The sequence below is a fragment of the Zeus faber genome, assembly GCF_960531495.2.
Source record: "Zeus faber genome assembly, chromosome: 7".
Classification (NCBI taxonomy): Eukaryota; Metazoa; Chordata; class Actinopteri; order Zeiformes; family Zeidae; genus Zeus; species Zeus faber.
In genome coordinates, this window is record NC_137203.1 from 29,810,457 (window position 1) to 29,825,169 (window position 14,713).

The following is a 14,713-nucleotide window of genomic DNA, read 5'->3' on the forward strand; positions in this document are numbered from 1 at the left end:
CCACAACAGACCTCCTCTAATCTCCAACAGGTGGTGGCCATGCCCATCGACACAAAGCCCCACTCAGCACCTTGGCCCAGTCTGCTGTTGTTCTTGGAAATCCCCTCGCCCTGTGGCCCACCATTTGAAATACATTACAGTATTTTGGAGAGATGTTTCTTACTTCGGTGTTTGTAGAGCCGCTCTTACAGTGTTAGGATCAAAGCAGGAAAAGCATTACGTAGAGAGTAGAGCTCCTCAGACAGAAGTGAATCTGAAAAGTACAGAGCCAGACTTAAAGTATAGAGGCCCGTGGACAAATGTCCACCATAAGACTTTAAAGAATGTTCAAATAATGTTATTTTGTTTATCTAAGTGCAGTTCAAATAGTCTGTCCATAAAAATGTTGGTTATTTGCCCAGTTAATTATGTTGTCTGTGTGTATTACCAACTGCAATATTCTGTGGAAGATAAGGGTGATTCTCAACCTTTTTTCCTATGAAGGACCCTTTGGAGCTAAGGTCTTGTGAATTAAATAATGGTGGATTTTGAGAACCATGAACATGTGAGAACATGTGGCGGCAGAGATGGTGGTGATTCAGTGTTAGCTAGCTAGTCAGCCCTACCGCTGGTTCCTAGCACTTCTGTGGAAATGGGAACAAAACAAATCATAAATTTTGATTGGCCGCAGATGCCCTCCTGTCCAGACTTCTATTTAGACAGTTCCTGGGGCAGGTGGGGAATCCTAGAGGGAGTTCTGCTGATACAGATAGGGTTCAGAATATCGCCAAAGCCATCATAACACACAATTAGCTGGCAGACATCGGTGATCCTACGGACACGGACACGGACACACACGGACACACACGGACACACACACACACACACACACACACACACACACACACACACACACACACACACACACACACACACACACACACACACACACACACACACACACACACACACACACACCAGCTGTGCGGTTATCAAAACGTGGACAACCTAAATGACTAGGTGTGCGGTTGTTCCACAGCCTGCTGTTGGACGGATGCCAGACGGGTTGGACAGACACCCTGCTTTGATCTGCTCCTAATGACACGATGCAGTCCACAGATGACAGATCAGGTTACTGTCCAGCTCCATATTCAACCATGCCGCCGGGATAACACTGATCAAAGGCATCCGTGACATGTGCAACAAGGTGTGTGTGTGTGTGTGCGGGGGGGGTGGGGGTGGTGATTATCATGTAATTCCTCATTTTATCATCGTCACCCCCCCCCCCCCAACAAAAGAAAATAAGTAATTGGACACTGGACATGCACAAAGAGCATTGGAGATATGTTTTGGATGGCTTTTGGAATTTTGATTTTTGAACATTTTAGGTCAAAATAAACACATATAGTCAGTCACATAACCAATGAAAATATTGAACCCCAATTCACACACATCATTGAAGACCAGTTAAAGTCGTTATATATATATATATATATATATATATATATATCACACACACACACACACACACACACACACACACACACACACACACCCCTTCTATATAGGACTCATGATAATCCCAATATCCAATTTGTCTTGGGATGATCATTCAAGCTACAGTTCACAAAGATGAGCAATACATTTTCAAAAAAATGCACTGTATTTTATAAACTAGAGACAAACATTTTTATATTCATTCATACATCTATTTAAAAATTATATACAATATTCAAATAAAAAATATACACACATATACATACACACACAAACATACATGCATACACACATATCTATATATCTATATATATATATATATATATATATATATATATATATATACATACATACACACACACACACAAAATAAAATATGATTATGAAATAAATCTTTAAATTGAATATTTCCTTCGCTTACTGAAGCCATGACCACGTACGTGAAGGAGGAACAAATGAAACGCTTTTCAAGAGCTCCCCCTTGTGGAGCGACCGGGTACTACACCCGAGAGGCACGCTACAAAGTGGTATCGTTTCGGTTTAATTCGGCTTTTACAAAGACGTCCACGGAAACAACCGAATGGCCAAGCGCGCCCCACAACAACAGCAATAAATCGCCATTTCGTTTTCGATTTAAATTCTCATTCAATAGAAAACCAACCAGGACATTGCCCCCCGGGAGGCTGCGGCGCTCCCGCTTCTTACCTTTGACGTGCGAACCTCTCTTCTGCGGGAGAACTGCGACAGCTAAGTCGAGGGCGTACAAGTAAAGGACAAACATCTCCACGTCTTTTACTGACAGCATGGTGACCTCACAGCTGGGGAACCATGCGACGGACACCAGAGCATTCTCACATTTATCTGCCGACAAGGCCGCGGTCGCACGGCGTCGCACACCTTGCGGCGGCGGCGGCGACACCGGCTTTTTAAATTGTTTCTGCGTTGCACCTGAAGCCCTCCGACTCCGCCCCCCTTACCGGCTCCTCGCCAATAAGAACACTGTTAACGTATTGGAGACGGGATGGTCAACGCCCCTTCAGAAGTAGACCCATGATAGCACAGTAGCCATAGGCTCGAAAGCAGGGGCGGGGATCCACCGGCTTCTGGGCCTAAAAGGCGGACCCAGTGGAGGGCACACTTTTAGAAAGGTAGTTGTAACCCATCTAACAAGTTGTTCCACGACAAGATAAAACCTTCCCTATAATTATAATTACAACAATCATTATTATTATTATTATTAGTAGTAGTAGTAGTAGTAGTAGTAGTAGTAGTAGTAGTAGTAGTAGTAGTATGTGATGTATGTGACAAATAAAAATCTTGAATCTAGTAGTAGTAGTAGTAGTAGTAGTATTGTTATTATTATTACTATCTTATTACTTATTATATATATTACATTATCTTATTCTTAAATGTATTATTATTTATTATAATAATAATAATAATAATAATAATAATAATAATGAATATGTTCATGATCATTTTAAAACCACCTTCCATCGGACTTTAGAGTTCTGTTTTTCATTTCTCGTAATTGAAGAGTTCCCCGCGCCTGCTCCAACCCGCCTAGCTTTGCAGCCGTAAGGATTTCTTCCCGAAATGGAGACACAGCGACGTATTTTCGTTATTTTTTTTTTTTTTTTTTTTTTTTTTATTATTTCAAGGAACTTTGCTACTTACAAAATGTTAAATGTAGAAACAACTGCAGAATTCAAAGTCTGGCTGATCAACAGAAGTCAGGCAACCGATTCACAATTCACTGAATCCCAAGACCAAAATAAATAAAGGTTCCAGATCTGCTGCGCGAGCGGAACCGTCGACGATGTTTCAATACTGTTTACTCTTTTTCATGAATTTATTCTTTTTAAATATAAATGCATCTTTCCAACAACCCCCACAAATCGATATCAAATATTAAAAATGAACAACAAAATAACACATCGGTATCAAAAAGGTACTAAGGTTTCTACATGCACATACATCGTTTAGAACATGCAGACATTGTTTTTTTTTCTCGAGGGAAAAAACAACAACACATGTACATTTCCGTTGTGATGCAGGAAACAGAAACCGGATTGTTCTGGGTTTCGAGGAGTCTCGGAGCACACGTTCCAAATGGCCGACATTTGGATCGTCGGATGTAATCTGAACGTGATTTCTCATGAGGAAATAAAAGTGGAAAGGAATAGTAGCGGAACGTAATATGAATTAGGCCAGGGGCGTAGAGAATGCCTTTGAGTGTTAGATTGCGGTCATCGATTGTGGTGTTCGATGATGAATGAGGAAAGAAGTACACATCCAACCGGATATGGACGAAAAACAGCTCCACCCGTTTTGAAACACATTTTCTTTTTTTGACTTTGCTGACGTGGGTATATGTTATGCATGCAAATATATAAAGTTGCTTTATTCCTAAATATTCTATTTCTTTCTTGTTTACACATTGTGCCTCACGTTATGCATTTTAACTACCTTTTTTGTATGCCTTTCTTATGTATTTTTTTTTAAATATGTGTGTGTGTGTGTGTGTGTGTGTGTGTGTGTGTGTGTGTGTGTGTGTGTGTGTGTGTGTGCGCATGTGCATGTGTGTGTGTGTATAAAAAATTTGGTCACGAACATGCTGAAGCCTGAATCTGGACACCAGCATGTAAAGCTACACAATGGAGAAATAAATGTTTGTTTCTTTTTCGTGTGTGTGTGTGAGTTATTTTCCAGCATGTGTTCTAGTTGCATAGCCCTACTGTCTTGTCTTGACTTCACCCTGTGTGTGTCACCGGACAGGCCCTTGAAAGAGTGTGTGATGCGCTTACACCCAATGCCCTCCACCCACGTGTTCTCCCACCTGTAGTTAAAGTAAGGGGGGGGATTTTGCAAGAGGTATACCATTTCATAGCTGGCCTCCCCACCGTCCAAATCGAAAAGCTTTCTTCGACCCTGCATTTCGTTGGTTGTGATACTAAGGGTCCGATAGAACCCCACGAGCCACCGACGAGGTGTGTCAAGTGATTTGCATATCTTAACGTGTTGTTCGTACTGATATCCGTCTACTGGGACGTAGGCAGGATTCCTCCCTAACTGTGTACTTGGTCAAAGATGTGTGAGTGTGTACGTGCGTTTCTATGAACCTCACAGCCGGGCAAATCCCCTTTTGAAAATGGAAGCCAAAATCAGGAAGGTAGGTTATGAAGGTTCTAAGCCAATGCAGACACTTTAAAAACCCTCATGCACATACAAATAAACGCACGCACACACGCAGTCACGCACACACACACACACACACACACAAACAAACACACACGCGCGCACAAGGCCTGGCCTGAAACACCAAACCAAGAATTCTCAACCGGATCCACCTCTGCTGTTCTGGGTCCTCCATTTGAAGTCCAAAATAAAGAAAAGTGCACACTACATCCCGCACCCATAGGATACCATTTCGACCTACACGGGTCCTGCAGCCCCGACAAGGAACTTTGAAAAAAAAAAAAAAAAAAAAAAAGGCCATAGAGGAGCTGAAAAGGCTCACACACACAAATAAATGCAAATACATCTTTAAAAAGTCATCGTAGTCAGGTCGATGACGAGCGCTACCGTCTAAGCATGCACTTGTGTTACCGCTTTCACCACAAATGGGTTGATATAGTTTTCTACGAGGTTTCCGTAGTTGTAAAACGCCTACATATACGCTAATGATGCTGGGTCCGAATTCCCGCACTCGCCTTCTATTTAGTACGTCAACTTAGCCTGGGAGTGGTTTTTAGCATGTCCACCACAACCATAGTTTGCCAGGTTGACTACTCTACATCTGCAATACGCCAACGCCGCACGCTACGCTTGCAAGCATATCCCACAATGCATTATGAGGGCAAGACGCCGGAAAAAGATAGGATGCAGCATCGTCGGCCATACGGCGATGCAGTGTCCCAGAAGCCTGTGTTCTTTTTAACTCAAATACTAAAGCACGCTGGATGACAGTACAAACATGTTGGGCGTAGTACGAGATTTCGGACACAACATGAGTCCAGACCCCCCCCTGCACCCTGTGAACGAGTTGAGGAGTAACTGACTGTGGTGAAGTTTTTACCCATTCCTTTTTTTTAATGGTTGGCGTCTCTTCCCCGCTGGCAGGTAAGGCGTTCTGCACGACTTTTTCCCGCGAGAGCTACAGAGGGAACAGGACAACTACTCCAGTGTCAGTGCGTTAGAAAACAGTTGCACGTTGCATCTTTCTTTTTTCTACAGTATATCTAAAAGGATAGGCACTTTGTTTCGAAACATCGCAAAGAACTCAGTAAGAGACATTAGACCTGAAAGGATGGTGAACTGTAAGCGATTTTTACGTAAAACATCATCCAGTGGCTCCTCCCTCGTTATACAAAAAAAAAAAACGCACACAATGGAAAAGAGACAGTTATAAGTTAACTGTGTATCAAACGAATCAATCAATCAATCAATCAATCAATCAGCCAATTGATCACGTTTTTCAACCATGCTTTGCTTTTTATCAAGTACTGTCATCGAAGGGCTGGAGAGAAACAGTAAAAAAAATAAAAAAAATAAAGCTCAACCAAAAATCAAACGGACACTCATCACAACATGAAGACAGATTCCACACTCTGTCTCAGCTGACATGAAGGGAATGTTTTAAAGGATTAGGCAACGTCATGGAACGGTACAGTCCAAAACGAAAACAATGTCTGTTTGAGGTGTGTCCCTAATCGTTAGTGACAAATGACTGCGTTGTTAAACGACTGAAATATGTGTGAATGGAATTGCCATACTGACTTCTGTGACCACGTGAGCTCTGACAGATCACAGGTTTTTACCTGTTGAATGACCCCCTGTAACCCTCCCGCACTGACCCCCCTCTGAAATACTTCATCCCTTCATCTCTAGGAGTGGAATTCAAAGACAGCTTTATACAAACACACACACGCACGCACGCACGCACGCACGCACGCACGCACGCACACACACACACACACACACACACACACACACACACACACACACACACACACACACACACACACACACACACACACACACACACACACACACACACACACACACACACACACACACACACGCACACAAACAATGTAAACAAAAAGCCTCCACAATAGGATGATAAAACTCATCACGTTTCCCTCCAAAATGAGTGCCTTTTCTCAGTAAAAAAAAACAACAACAAAACACAGTTTTAAAGCCATGCTAGCACCATTCATCCTCCTCCTCCACCTCCCGGTAGCAGCCGGGCGCCCCGGGGCTGGGGCTGGGGCTGGGGCTGGGGCTGGGGCTGACGTGGTACCCCCCGTTGGGCACCCCGAGGCTCTGCCGCAGAGAGAGGGGGGGGAGGAGCTCCACAGTCCGGAGGGAGCGCCCGGAGGCGCGGAGGCCGGGGGGGAGCGGGCCGGCGTCCTGGAAGACGACGTCCAGCTGGTCCCGGAGGCTGCCGCGGGGCGGGGGGTTGCCGGAGGCAGGCTCGCCATAGCGGCGGCCCCAGCCCAGATAGGGCTCGGAGCTGATGCGCGTGACGGGGCAGGGCACATGGCGCGAGGAGGCACCGCCGCCGCCGTGCCGCAGGTTGTTGTGCTCCGACAGGCCGCGGCTCAGCCTGCCGGGGCGCGGGTACAGCACCCCCCCCGCAAAGTGCACCGGGGAGGAGTTTGCAGTTTTGTAGGCCACCCCCGGCCGGGGGGTGGGGGGGGTCTGGGGGAGCTGCCGGCGCCCACGGCTTGCCGTGCTTGAGGTGGAGCTCAGCGCCGGGCTGCACTTAGACCAACCACTGCCCTGGGTGAAGAGTGGACAAGCATTTTGAAAGCACAGAACGATGAGGTGAAGGAGAAGGTGTAGGAGAGGAAAGGAAAGACAGGAAGGAAAGGAAAGGAAAGGAGAGGAAAGGAAAGGAACGGAATGGAAAGGAAAGGAAAGGAAAGGAAGAGAGCGCAAAGAAAGAAAATAAAGGCAAAGAAAAGAAGGAGGGAAGAAAGGGAAGGAAAGTTGAAGGGTCACAAACCAAGCACAGTGGATACAGAGGGAGATGAAGGAAGGAAATAACAATGAAGGGATGGAGATGCCGGCGACAGACAGAAACAGACAAGAGATGGTGAAGAAGAGGACAGGATGTGAAAAGAGAGTTCAAAGGCCATGAGTGGCTGCACAAAACGCAGACAGAAGAGACAGCTGAGTCGCATGCAGAGAGTATATACACCCCAACACTCTGTAGGCCTCCAATATAGCGTCATTAAACATGTCCTCAACAAAGGCTGTTCCCATTCAGACGTTTCTACAACCTACATGTTTATGTACGAAATGACGCTTGGTTCTTTGATTTCCGTAACCAAGACCAAGCATTCGTTTTTGCAAACAACCAGCTAATTGCTTGGGCCTAGTTCCTTTGTGTCAGCTCTTTGTCTTTTGGAGATTTTGGTGGTATAACAGTGGAAATAAAATGGATTGCAATTAGCAATTCATTTGGAAATGAAGGGATGGAGAATTTAGAGAAAATATGTACCATACTGTAACTGATAGCATAATCAGAAAAATACTATGTAGTTGATTACATATTATTCTAGTCATGAATAAGCCAAATTGCTGCTTCAATTTGGTTATAGAAATGGATGCACCAAGCGCCATTAGAGGGACAAGGTACAGCACATGGGTCAAACAGTCCAAGTTCAGAAAGCCTGCAATAAACACAGTGTCCATATTTGAAAAATGACGACAACCAACCTAAGAGGTCTACAGAGCAGAAACATGGGCGGGTTCCAGAAGTCCAAAATATTGTTGCTCCAAATTTAAATAGTAACTTTTAAGTTAGGTAACACAGAATCCCAAGAGCCACTGGCATGGCGGAAAAAAATTATTATAACATGATGCAATCACTCTTGGTTACCAATGCTTCGGCTTTGTTTCTGAGTAATCATGGGTTTCCATCAGTTGGTTGGTCGGAAAATGCACTAAATGCAATACAATACAATAGTAGTCACACTGCTGTTGCTATGTTGACGTGCCAACCATCACCAGGAGTCCCGAGGATTCTTGCCTGCATCACGCTATTTGGTCTGACAATAGTAAGACCTTGGTGACTCTTTTTTTCAAAGTCTGGCAAACCCCTGCAAATTTCTTAAATATCTAAGGTGTGAAATACTCCATTGCGGTCCCTAAGACTCAGTTCTACAGTGGCTAGTAAACAACATTCTGCAGTTCCTTAACCCCAAACACCAATATAGAGCGTTTTGTCTAGCGGTCTGTTTGAGGAAAAGTGAATGTGACTTTTTACTTTCCGGAACCTAGAAACCACACCTCGTTTCTGGCCCCGCCCCCCTTTGACCACAGCATCCCCCACCCCACCTGCTTGTTGAAGCTGGTATCCTGCGGTCCCTCGCTGGGAGAGGTGGCGCAGCTGGCGTTGGCAGACTTGGTGTGGCAGTGCTCGCGGCCACAGTAACGGTCGCAGGAGAAGAAGCGCTGCTTGTCCGCAGAAGAGTGGTGGTGCTTTCGCTCATGAGATCGGCCCCGTTCGTGGCCATGGTCCCTTGGGGAGGAAATGGCCCCGGGCTGGTCCACAGCTGGTTCCGCAGGCAAACCTTAATGTACAAACAGATTAAAAAGAAACAAAAAACAACAAGGTTGATTGGCGAGATGTATCATCAATTGAAAAACACACACAAATCAATCCATCCTCCAGTTGATATGTACAGTACAGCTGCATTATGCTTCCGAATACTATCAAATGGACTCATTCCAAACAACTGCCTGACATAGACAATGATTGTATTTTAGGTGGAAGTCCGAATGTTTCAAATTTGCGAGACCTCTTATATCTATGAAAAGTGGAACCCCCCCACTCCTTTAAATCACACACAAAACTCATGTGCGTGATTCATATTAAAACAAATTCGAGGTAACTCTCAATACTGGCTAACTTCTCATTCTTCTCCGAGGAGGCATGCACAGCTTCACATCTCTCGGAGACGAGAAGTCTATTTTAGACAACCACAGAACAGATAAAAACCTTTGCGTCCTCTCCCAGTGATCTTTGGCGGCCTTTTAAGAGTGTACAGACCCCAGCGTTGTAAACCACTTCTGCACCTTTATCGTCTTGTATACAGACTCTGCACCAATGACTGCACTAACTAACTAACTCAGTTTCGGTTCTTGCTGTACCCACACCCTCCTGGGGGTCACGCCCCTGTTGTTGTTCATTCCAATCACGAGGAATCTGAGACTCTGGGAATCCCGCACTCAAAACCAGAGGATTCCTCAGAACCTCAGACAGACACACTCTATACCCCAACACCCCCCGCCCCCACACCCCAGCCGCAGAGATATTTCCTTCAACAGCTCAGCCTGGCCCTGTCAAGAGAGGGATGCCCATAAATTATAGAGTTGTCGGCTGTCAGGTCTCCCTTTTTATCTGGATAACACCAGCTGTACTATGTGCCCCCCTTGCTCTGCACATTCTGACCGGGTCCGATGTTGTTGATCTCCATCACAGATGAGCCCCTGAGGAGGAGGAGGATGCAGGACACAGACGAGGGTTAGGGTGCACGCACAACCATGTACTGCATAAACTCCTTTAAGTCGACCACGTCCTGTCCTGTTCAGCACATTTAGGGAAAATTATATGCATTAACTGGACTGTCTCCTCTTCACAGAAACCTGATCAAAAGATAGGCCATCATCTAAAGGTCACATTGAAACAGGAAGTAGAAACAATAACATGGGTTTATTAAGGACAAATCAATTGACAAGAAGTCAAAAGTCAAGAAAATTGTGAAGTTAATCTTTAGGTTAGGTTATCCTTTAATCTAGAACCCAGGATTTTGATAGTTGCACTAATAGCTGTGCAACAAAAATGTAATAGCGGCTGGTAGAACTTATTTTTAGATAACTAGGGCTCACTTGACTGCAGTAAAGAACAATGTTTGGCCCGGGGGCTCTCACAGTTCTCAGTAAGTTTGACTGCTTCCGGAAGGCCCAAATAGAAATGTTGGCAAGGGAAGCCCTTCAATGTATTTTTTATTTGTTTATTTACTAAAGGTGTCCACCCCCAATCTAACCCATGATTGTGAGTGAATAATTCCAGACATTCATAGGTTTTATTTCTGGCAAAGATTAAATAAGTGCCATGAGCGGATTTAGAAACAGTTTGCAGCGTTTGCAACAAATTTGGGTCAACTGTAGTATGGAAGGTTGGTTTCAGGGATGAAGTGGGGTGGTTGTGTACGCAGTCGATTCAAGCGCAGCATCTGCCACAACTGACCCGCGGCGCTGGTCGCCTGTCCGCCCAGGGATCTGTCCAGGGACCTCTGCTTCTTCTCTCTTTCCCTGTCCCTGCGGTGGTGGCAGCGGTGGTGGTGGCGGTGGTGATGGGCCCTGCCCGGATTGGGTTTGTCCAGGGCGTAGTCCCTCAGGTCGACCTCCTGGGAGCGCTGCGGGGCTACGGTGGATGCCGAGCGCTTCATTGGGCTGGCGTCCGGGACGGGCTACAGGAGGAAGGAAGAGGAGAGCGGGAGTGCAAAATTCAGGGGTGAGGTTTCCAAAATCTCACGTTGGAAAATCTCGACATTACAGCAACTGCAATTCACGATGTGCGAAGCGCACAAACACCGAAGCTGCGTCTTTAACCACCTTAACCCTATAAATAACATATCGATGTGAAGTACGTATAATAGATATTAGCATTGAGGAATAGTGGTGCTTAAACAAATAGAGGGCTTGAGTGGAACGAAGAGCAAAGAGGAATTAACAAAGCCGTTTCCAGTCATACATTCAGCACCGCGGCGGCAGTGATGCACCTGGTGGACTTAGCCGCAGGTGTGGCTTAAGAAGCAGCTTAGTCTTGCATTCGGGGCCTATGGGATAATACAAGGTGTCTAGGTGTCCAGCTGTGTCCTAAACATTGACACCTGGCATTATGACAATGGCTAATGCCAATCCACTCCGTTCTGTACATCTAAGTGTGCGCTTGGCAGTTCAGCCTGGGGGGCCCAATAACAGTATGTGTGTCAGTGACATAAACATATATTTACCAATATTTTGCGTCGGTCAATGATGCAAACTGTACTTCAACTGTAATTCAACGATTGAGTAAGACAGAGAGAGAGAGAGAGAGAGAGAGAGAGAGAGACATCAACTAAGAGATATAGATAGCTAGATAGAGAATGTAGTACGTACGCTCAGTTGGGTCCCTGGCGAGTGACGCGAGTGGATGCGCTGTTCCACAGTGAAGAGAGAGGAGGACGTAGACCGGGTGGAGGGACGGAAAGGAAGGAGGAAGGGAAGGAGGGGAATTAAGCTCAATAAATAGATGGACAGTATACCACCATGCTCAAGCAGTTTCACACGCTTTTTGACAGCGATTTGAAATAAATCCTATAAGTTCTTACGCAGTCACAGGAAAATAACATTCAGAACTACGTCAGTTGGTCCAGTCAGTGGTGGGAGAAGTTCTTTCACTTAAAGTACGCACAGATAACCATTACTGAAGTAAAAGTGGAAGTACCATGTTGTTGTTCGACTTATGTAAAAGATGAGAAAAGAAGTATAAGCACTCAAATGTACTCAAAGTATTAAAAGTAAAAGTACTATATGACAAAGTAAACTGCACCTTTCTTTCTGCAGATGAGTGCTCAGCATATACTGCTTTTTCTCGCATTTGATAGATATAAAAATACATCCTGATTTAAACAACAAAACTTAATGTGTATAAACATCCAGATAAAAAAGGATGTAACATGACTGTATTAGAAATGTAGTAAAGCAAAAAGTATAGAGTATTAGTATGGAGTAATAGTTCAAAGTCCTTCCACTACTTTTAAAGAAGCAAGCTGGGATGATCAGTTGACTACTTTTGCAGCCATAACAAATAAACATTAACTGTTTATTCATGAGTTAATGTTGTTATTTTTGTACTAAATAGCAAATTTAAGAGCCAGGAAACAACAGGGGTAACTTTAACAGTGCAGCCACAGGTCTTTGGTGTATATTTGGTATGTGAATTCCCTGATACCCACACTGTGGTTTGAATGGTATCAACGCAAAGTAAAGAAAAAAAAAGTGGAATCCCTGACACCAAGGAACTCAATCTCGCCGTGTATCTCCAAGTTGACGCATTTCAGCGCTGACCAATTAGACATAATCATCCTCTATGACAGAGAGGGAGGGAGGGAGATTCCAATGTTACTGTCCAGTGGCCCCTCGCAGTCTCTCTCTCTTTCTCTCACTATCCTACTCTCTGTTCCCACAGCCAAGTTTGTGATCTGGACGAGGGCCAATGCCGGGGAGACGCGCCAACCATTAGATAAGAGGAAAAACATAGCACAGAAGAAATGAAAAAATGGGCTTTTCATACATTAAAAGGTGTTGAAATTGCAAGATCAATGTCTCATTCCCACCTGCTTAAAAGGGATCCGGGACGCAGGGGAACTCAGTACATTGCACAAAATGACATTTTAACATTCCAAAAATCTTGAAAGTGAACAGTAGATCCTATTGATTTTTTTTTCAGGCAGGCCTAGGCTTACACTTTCTAGTACAAGGTGCTAGAAATTCAAAATGGCAGGCGAGCTGGCGAACCCTGCATCCCCCTCCATCAGTCCTAATCCCTGACTCCCTAACTATCAACCAGACCCTGTCCAAATCTGAACTCTTTCCTGCCCCGCCCCCCTTCCCTCTGGCTTGTGGTCCATGGCCTTTTCGATGTGCTATCGAGGGCGGGAAGGCAGGCGTAGGGTCAACCAGCCTGCCAGGGTCTTATCAGATTACGCTGGACTTCTCTGCTGCACTATGGAACCAGAGTAACGACAAGGGGGGGGGGGGCGCAAAGAGGAATGCACTTCTACCGCGGCACACTCGATCAACATCAATATCACTCAGGAAATGAGAAGCTGATTGTATTTCCCGGCGCCTGAGTGAAGGATTAATTCAGAGTTCTTTCGGGCCGTAACTGCATGAATATTGGATGGAATTTGAGATGCAGCGTCCCTCTCTCTCTCTCTCTCTCTCTCTCTCTCTCTCTCTCTGAGAAAAAGACAGTGATTGTACAGCAAACTGTTCCAAACATTCAGCCACAACCAGGCTGTCCATTGCTTTATGTCAAAAAATGAAGAATACCTGCAACCTCCTTAATTTGGTTCGTTAGCTGGAGTCATTATAGTTCCAAAAGAGGAAGAATTCTGAATACATTCTGAATACACGCAAATGCTATTTATACATTTAGAATCTTTAGATTATGTATGGATATGCAATTAAATACTTAATAATTTCCCAGAATCCAACATTAGAGCATTCACTTACATCTAGGAATAACATTAACTGCGTAAGGATATTGTCTGGTTAATTAACCGGGATCCATAAAGTAAACAGACATTTGACATTACTCTTTTGGGATATGCAGCCACCATCAGTACAGCTCCCCAGCATGGGTAAAAACTGGTTCGATTGATCTGTGAGTGCAGGTAAGTGAGGTTTGTATGAACCAGGTTTCACTGTATTGACTCATTTAATGCTGTATCTGTGATTCATAGTTGATGCTTGGATGTTTCCTTTGCAATGTTCTCTTGGAGTACTCGAAGCTCCTACTGCCTTCATCCCCGCTGTCCGATCCAATTCAAACCAGTGTTTTTATTTCACAGTAATTGTCTTGGCACAACATTATCTTTCCATTTTCCACCAACAAACTAATTTGTGTGTTATATAATTTCATTGAGTTAAAGCGATAAGTTAAAGTGAAAATCCAGAAGATCGTCTATGTTGGGTGGATTACAACAAGTCCCAGAATTACTTTTGAAACTGCTACATTTTTTTTCAACATCCGGCTTTGCCCTCATCTGCACTCCATGATGGTCACTTTCCTTTTCAAATGTTTGCCTTCTTCTGATGATCGATTTGTTTTTGTCACTTGAGGTATCACCTGGAACTCTGTATTGAGTCGAGGCATGGACAGCGCCCTGCCATGGTTCTCCAAAGCTGAGCCACTGCTGCCGCTGGTGTCCATTGGCATCAACTCTACTGACTCCTGCATAAAAACATATGTGTACACAAAGTACACCGACACACACACGTGGGCACACACACACACATGCTCGTTCAGAGGCGTACGCGTACACGTACACACACACGTACACACACACGCACACACACACGCACACACACACGCACACACACACACACACACACACATAGTAGACACATTAGCAGCAGGACTATAATCAGCCGGATGAGGGGAGATCCG

At 44.7% G+C, this 14,713-nt stretch overlaps 1 protein-coding gene across 1 annotated transcript in view; it reads right to left on the minus strand.

Annotated features, from left to right (window-relative positions):
- Positions 1-788: 788 nt before the first annotated feature.
- The window catches only part of cacna1ba (calcium channel, voltage-dependent, N type, alpha 1B subunit, a), a gene marked incomplete at both ends in the record, with an annotated part of 136,297 nt that continues 122,372 nt past the window's right edge, over positions 789-14,713 (minus strand). Inside the window, 8 exon segments of the mRNA XM_080004319.1 lie at positions 789-811; positions 2,182-2,294; positions 6,692-7,263; positions 8,827-9,030; positions 9,032-9,044; positions 10,735-10,964; positions 11,656-11,694; positions 14,393-14,497. Of these exon segments, the coding sequence (XP_079860445.1) occupies positions 789-811; positions 2,182-2,294; positions 6,692-7,263; positions 8,827-9,030; positions 9,032-9,044; positions 10,735-10,964; positions 11,656-11,694; positions 14,393-14,497 (1,299 nt within the window).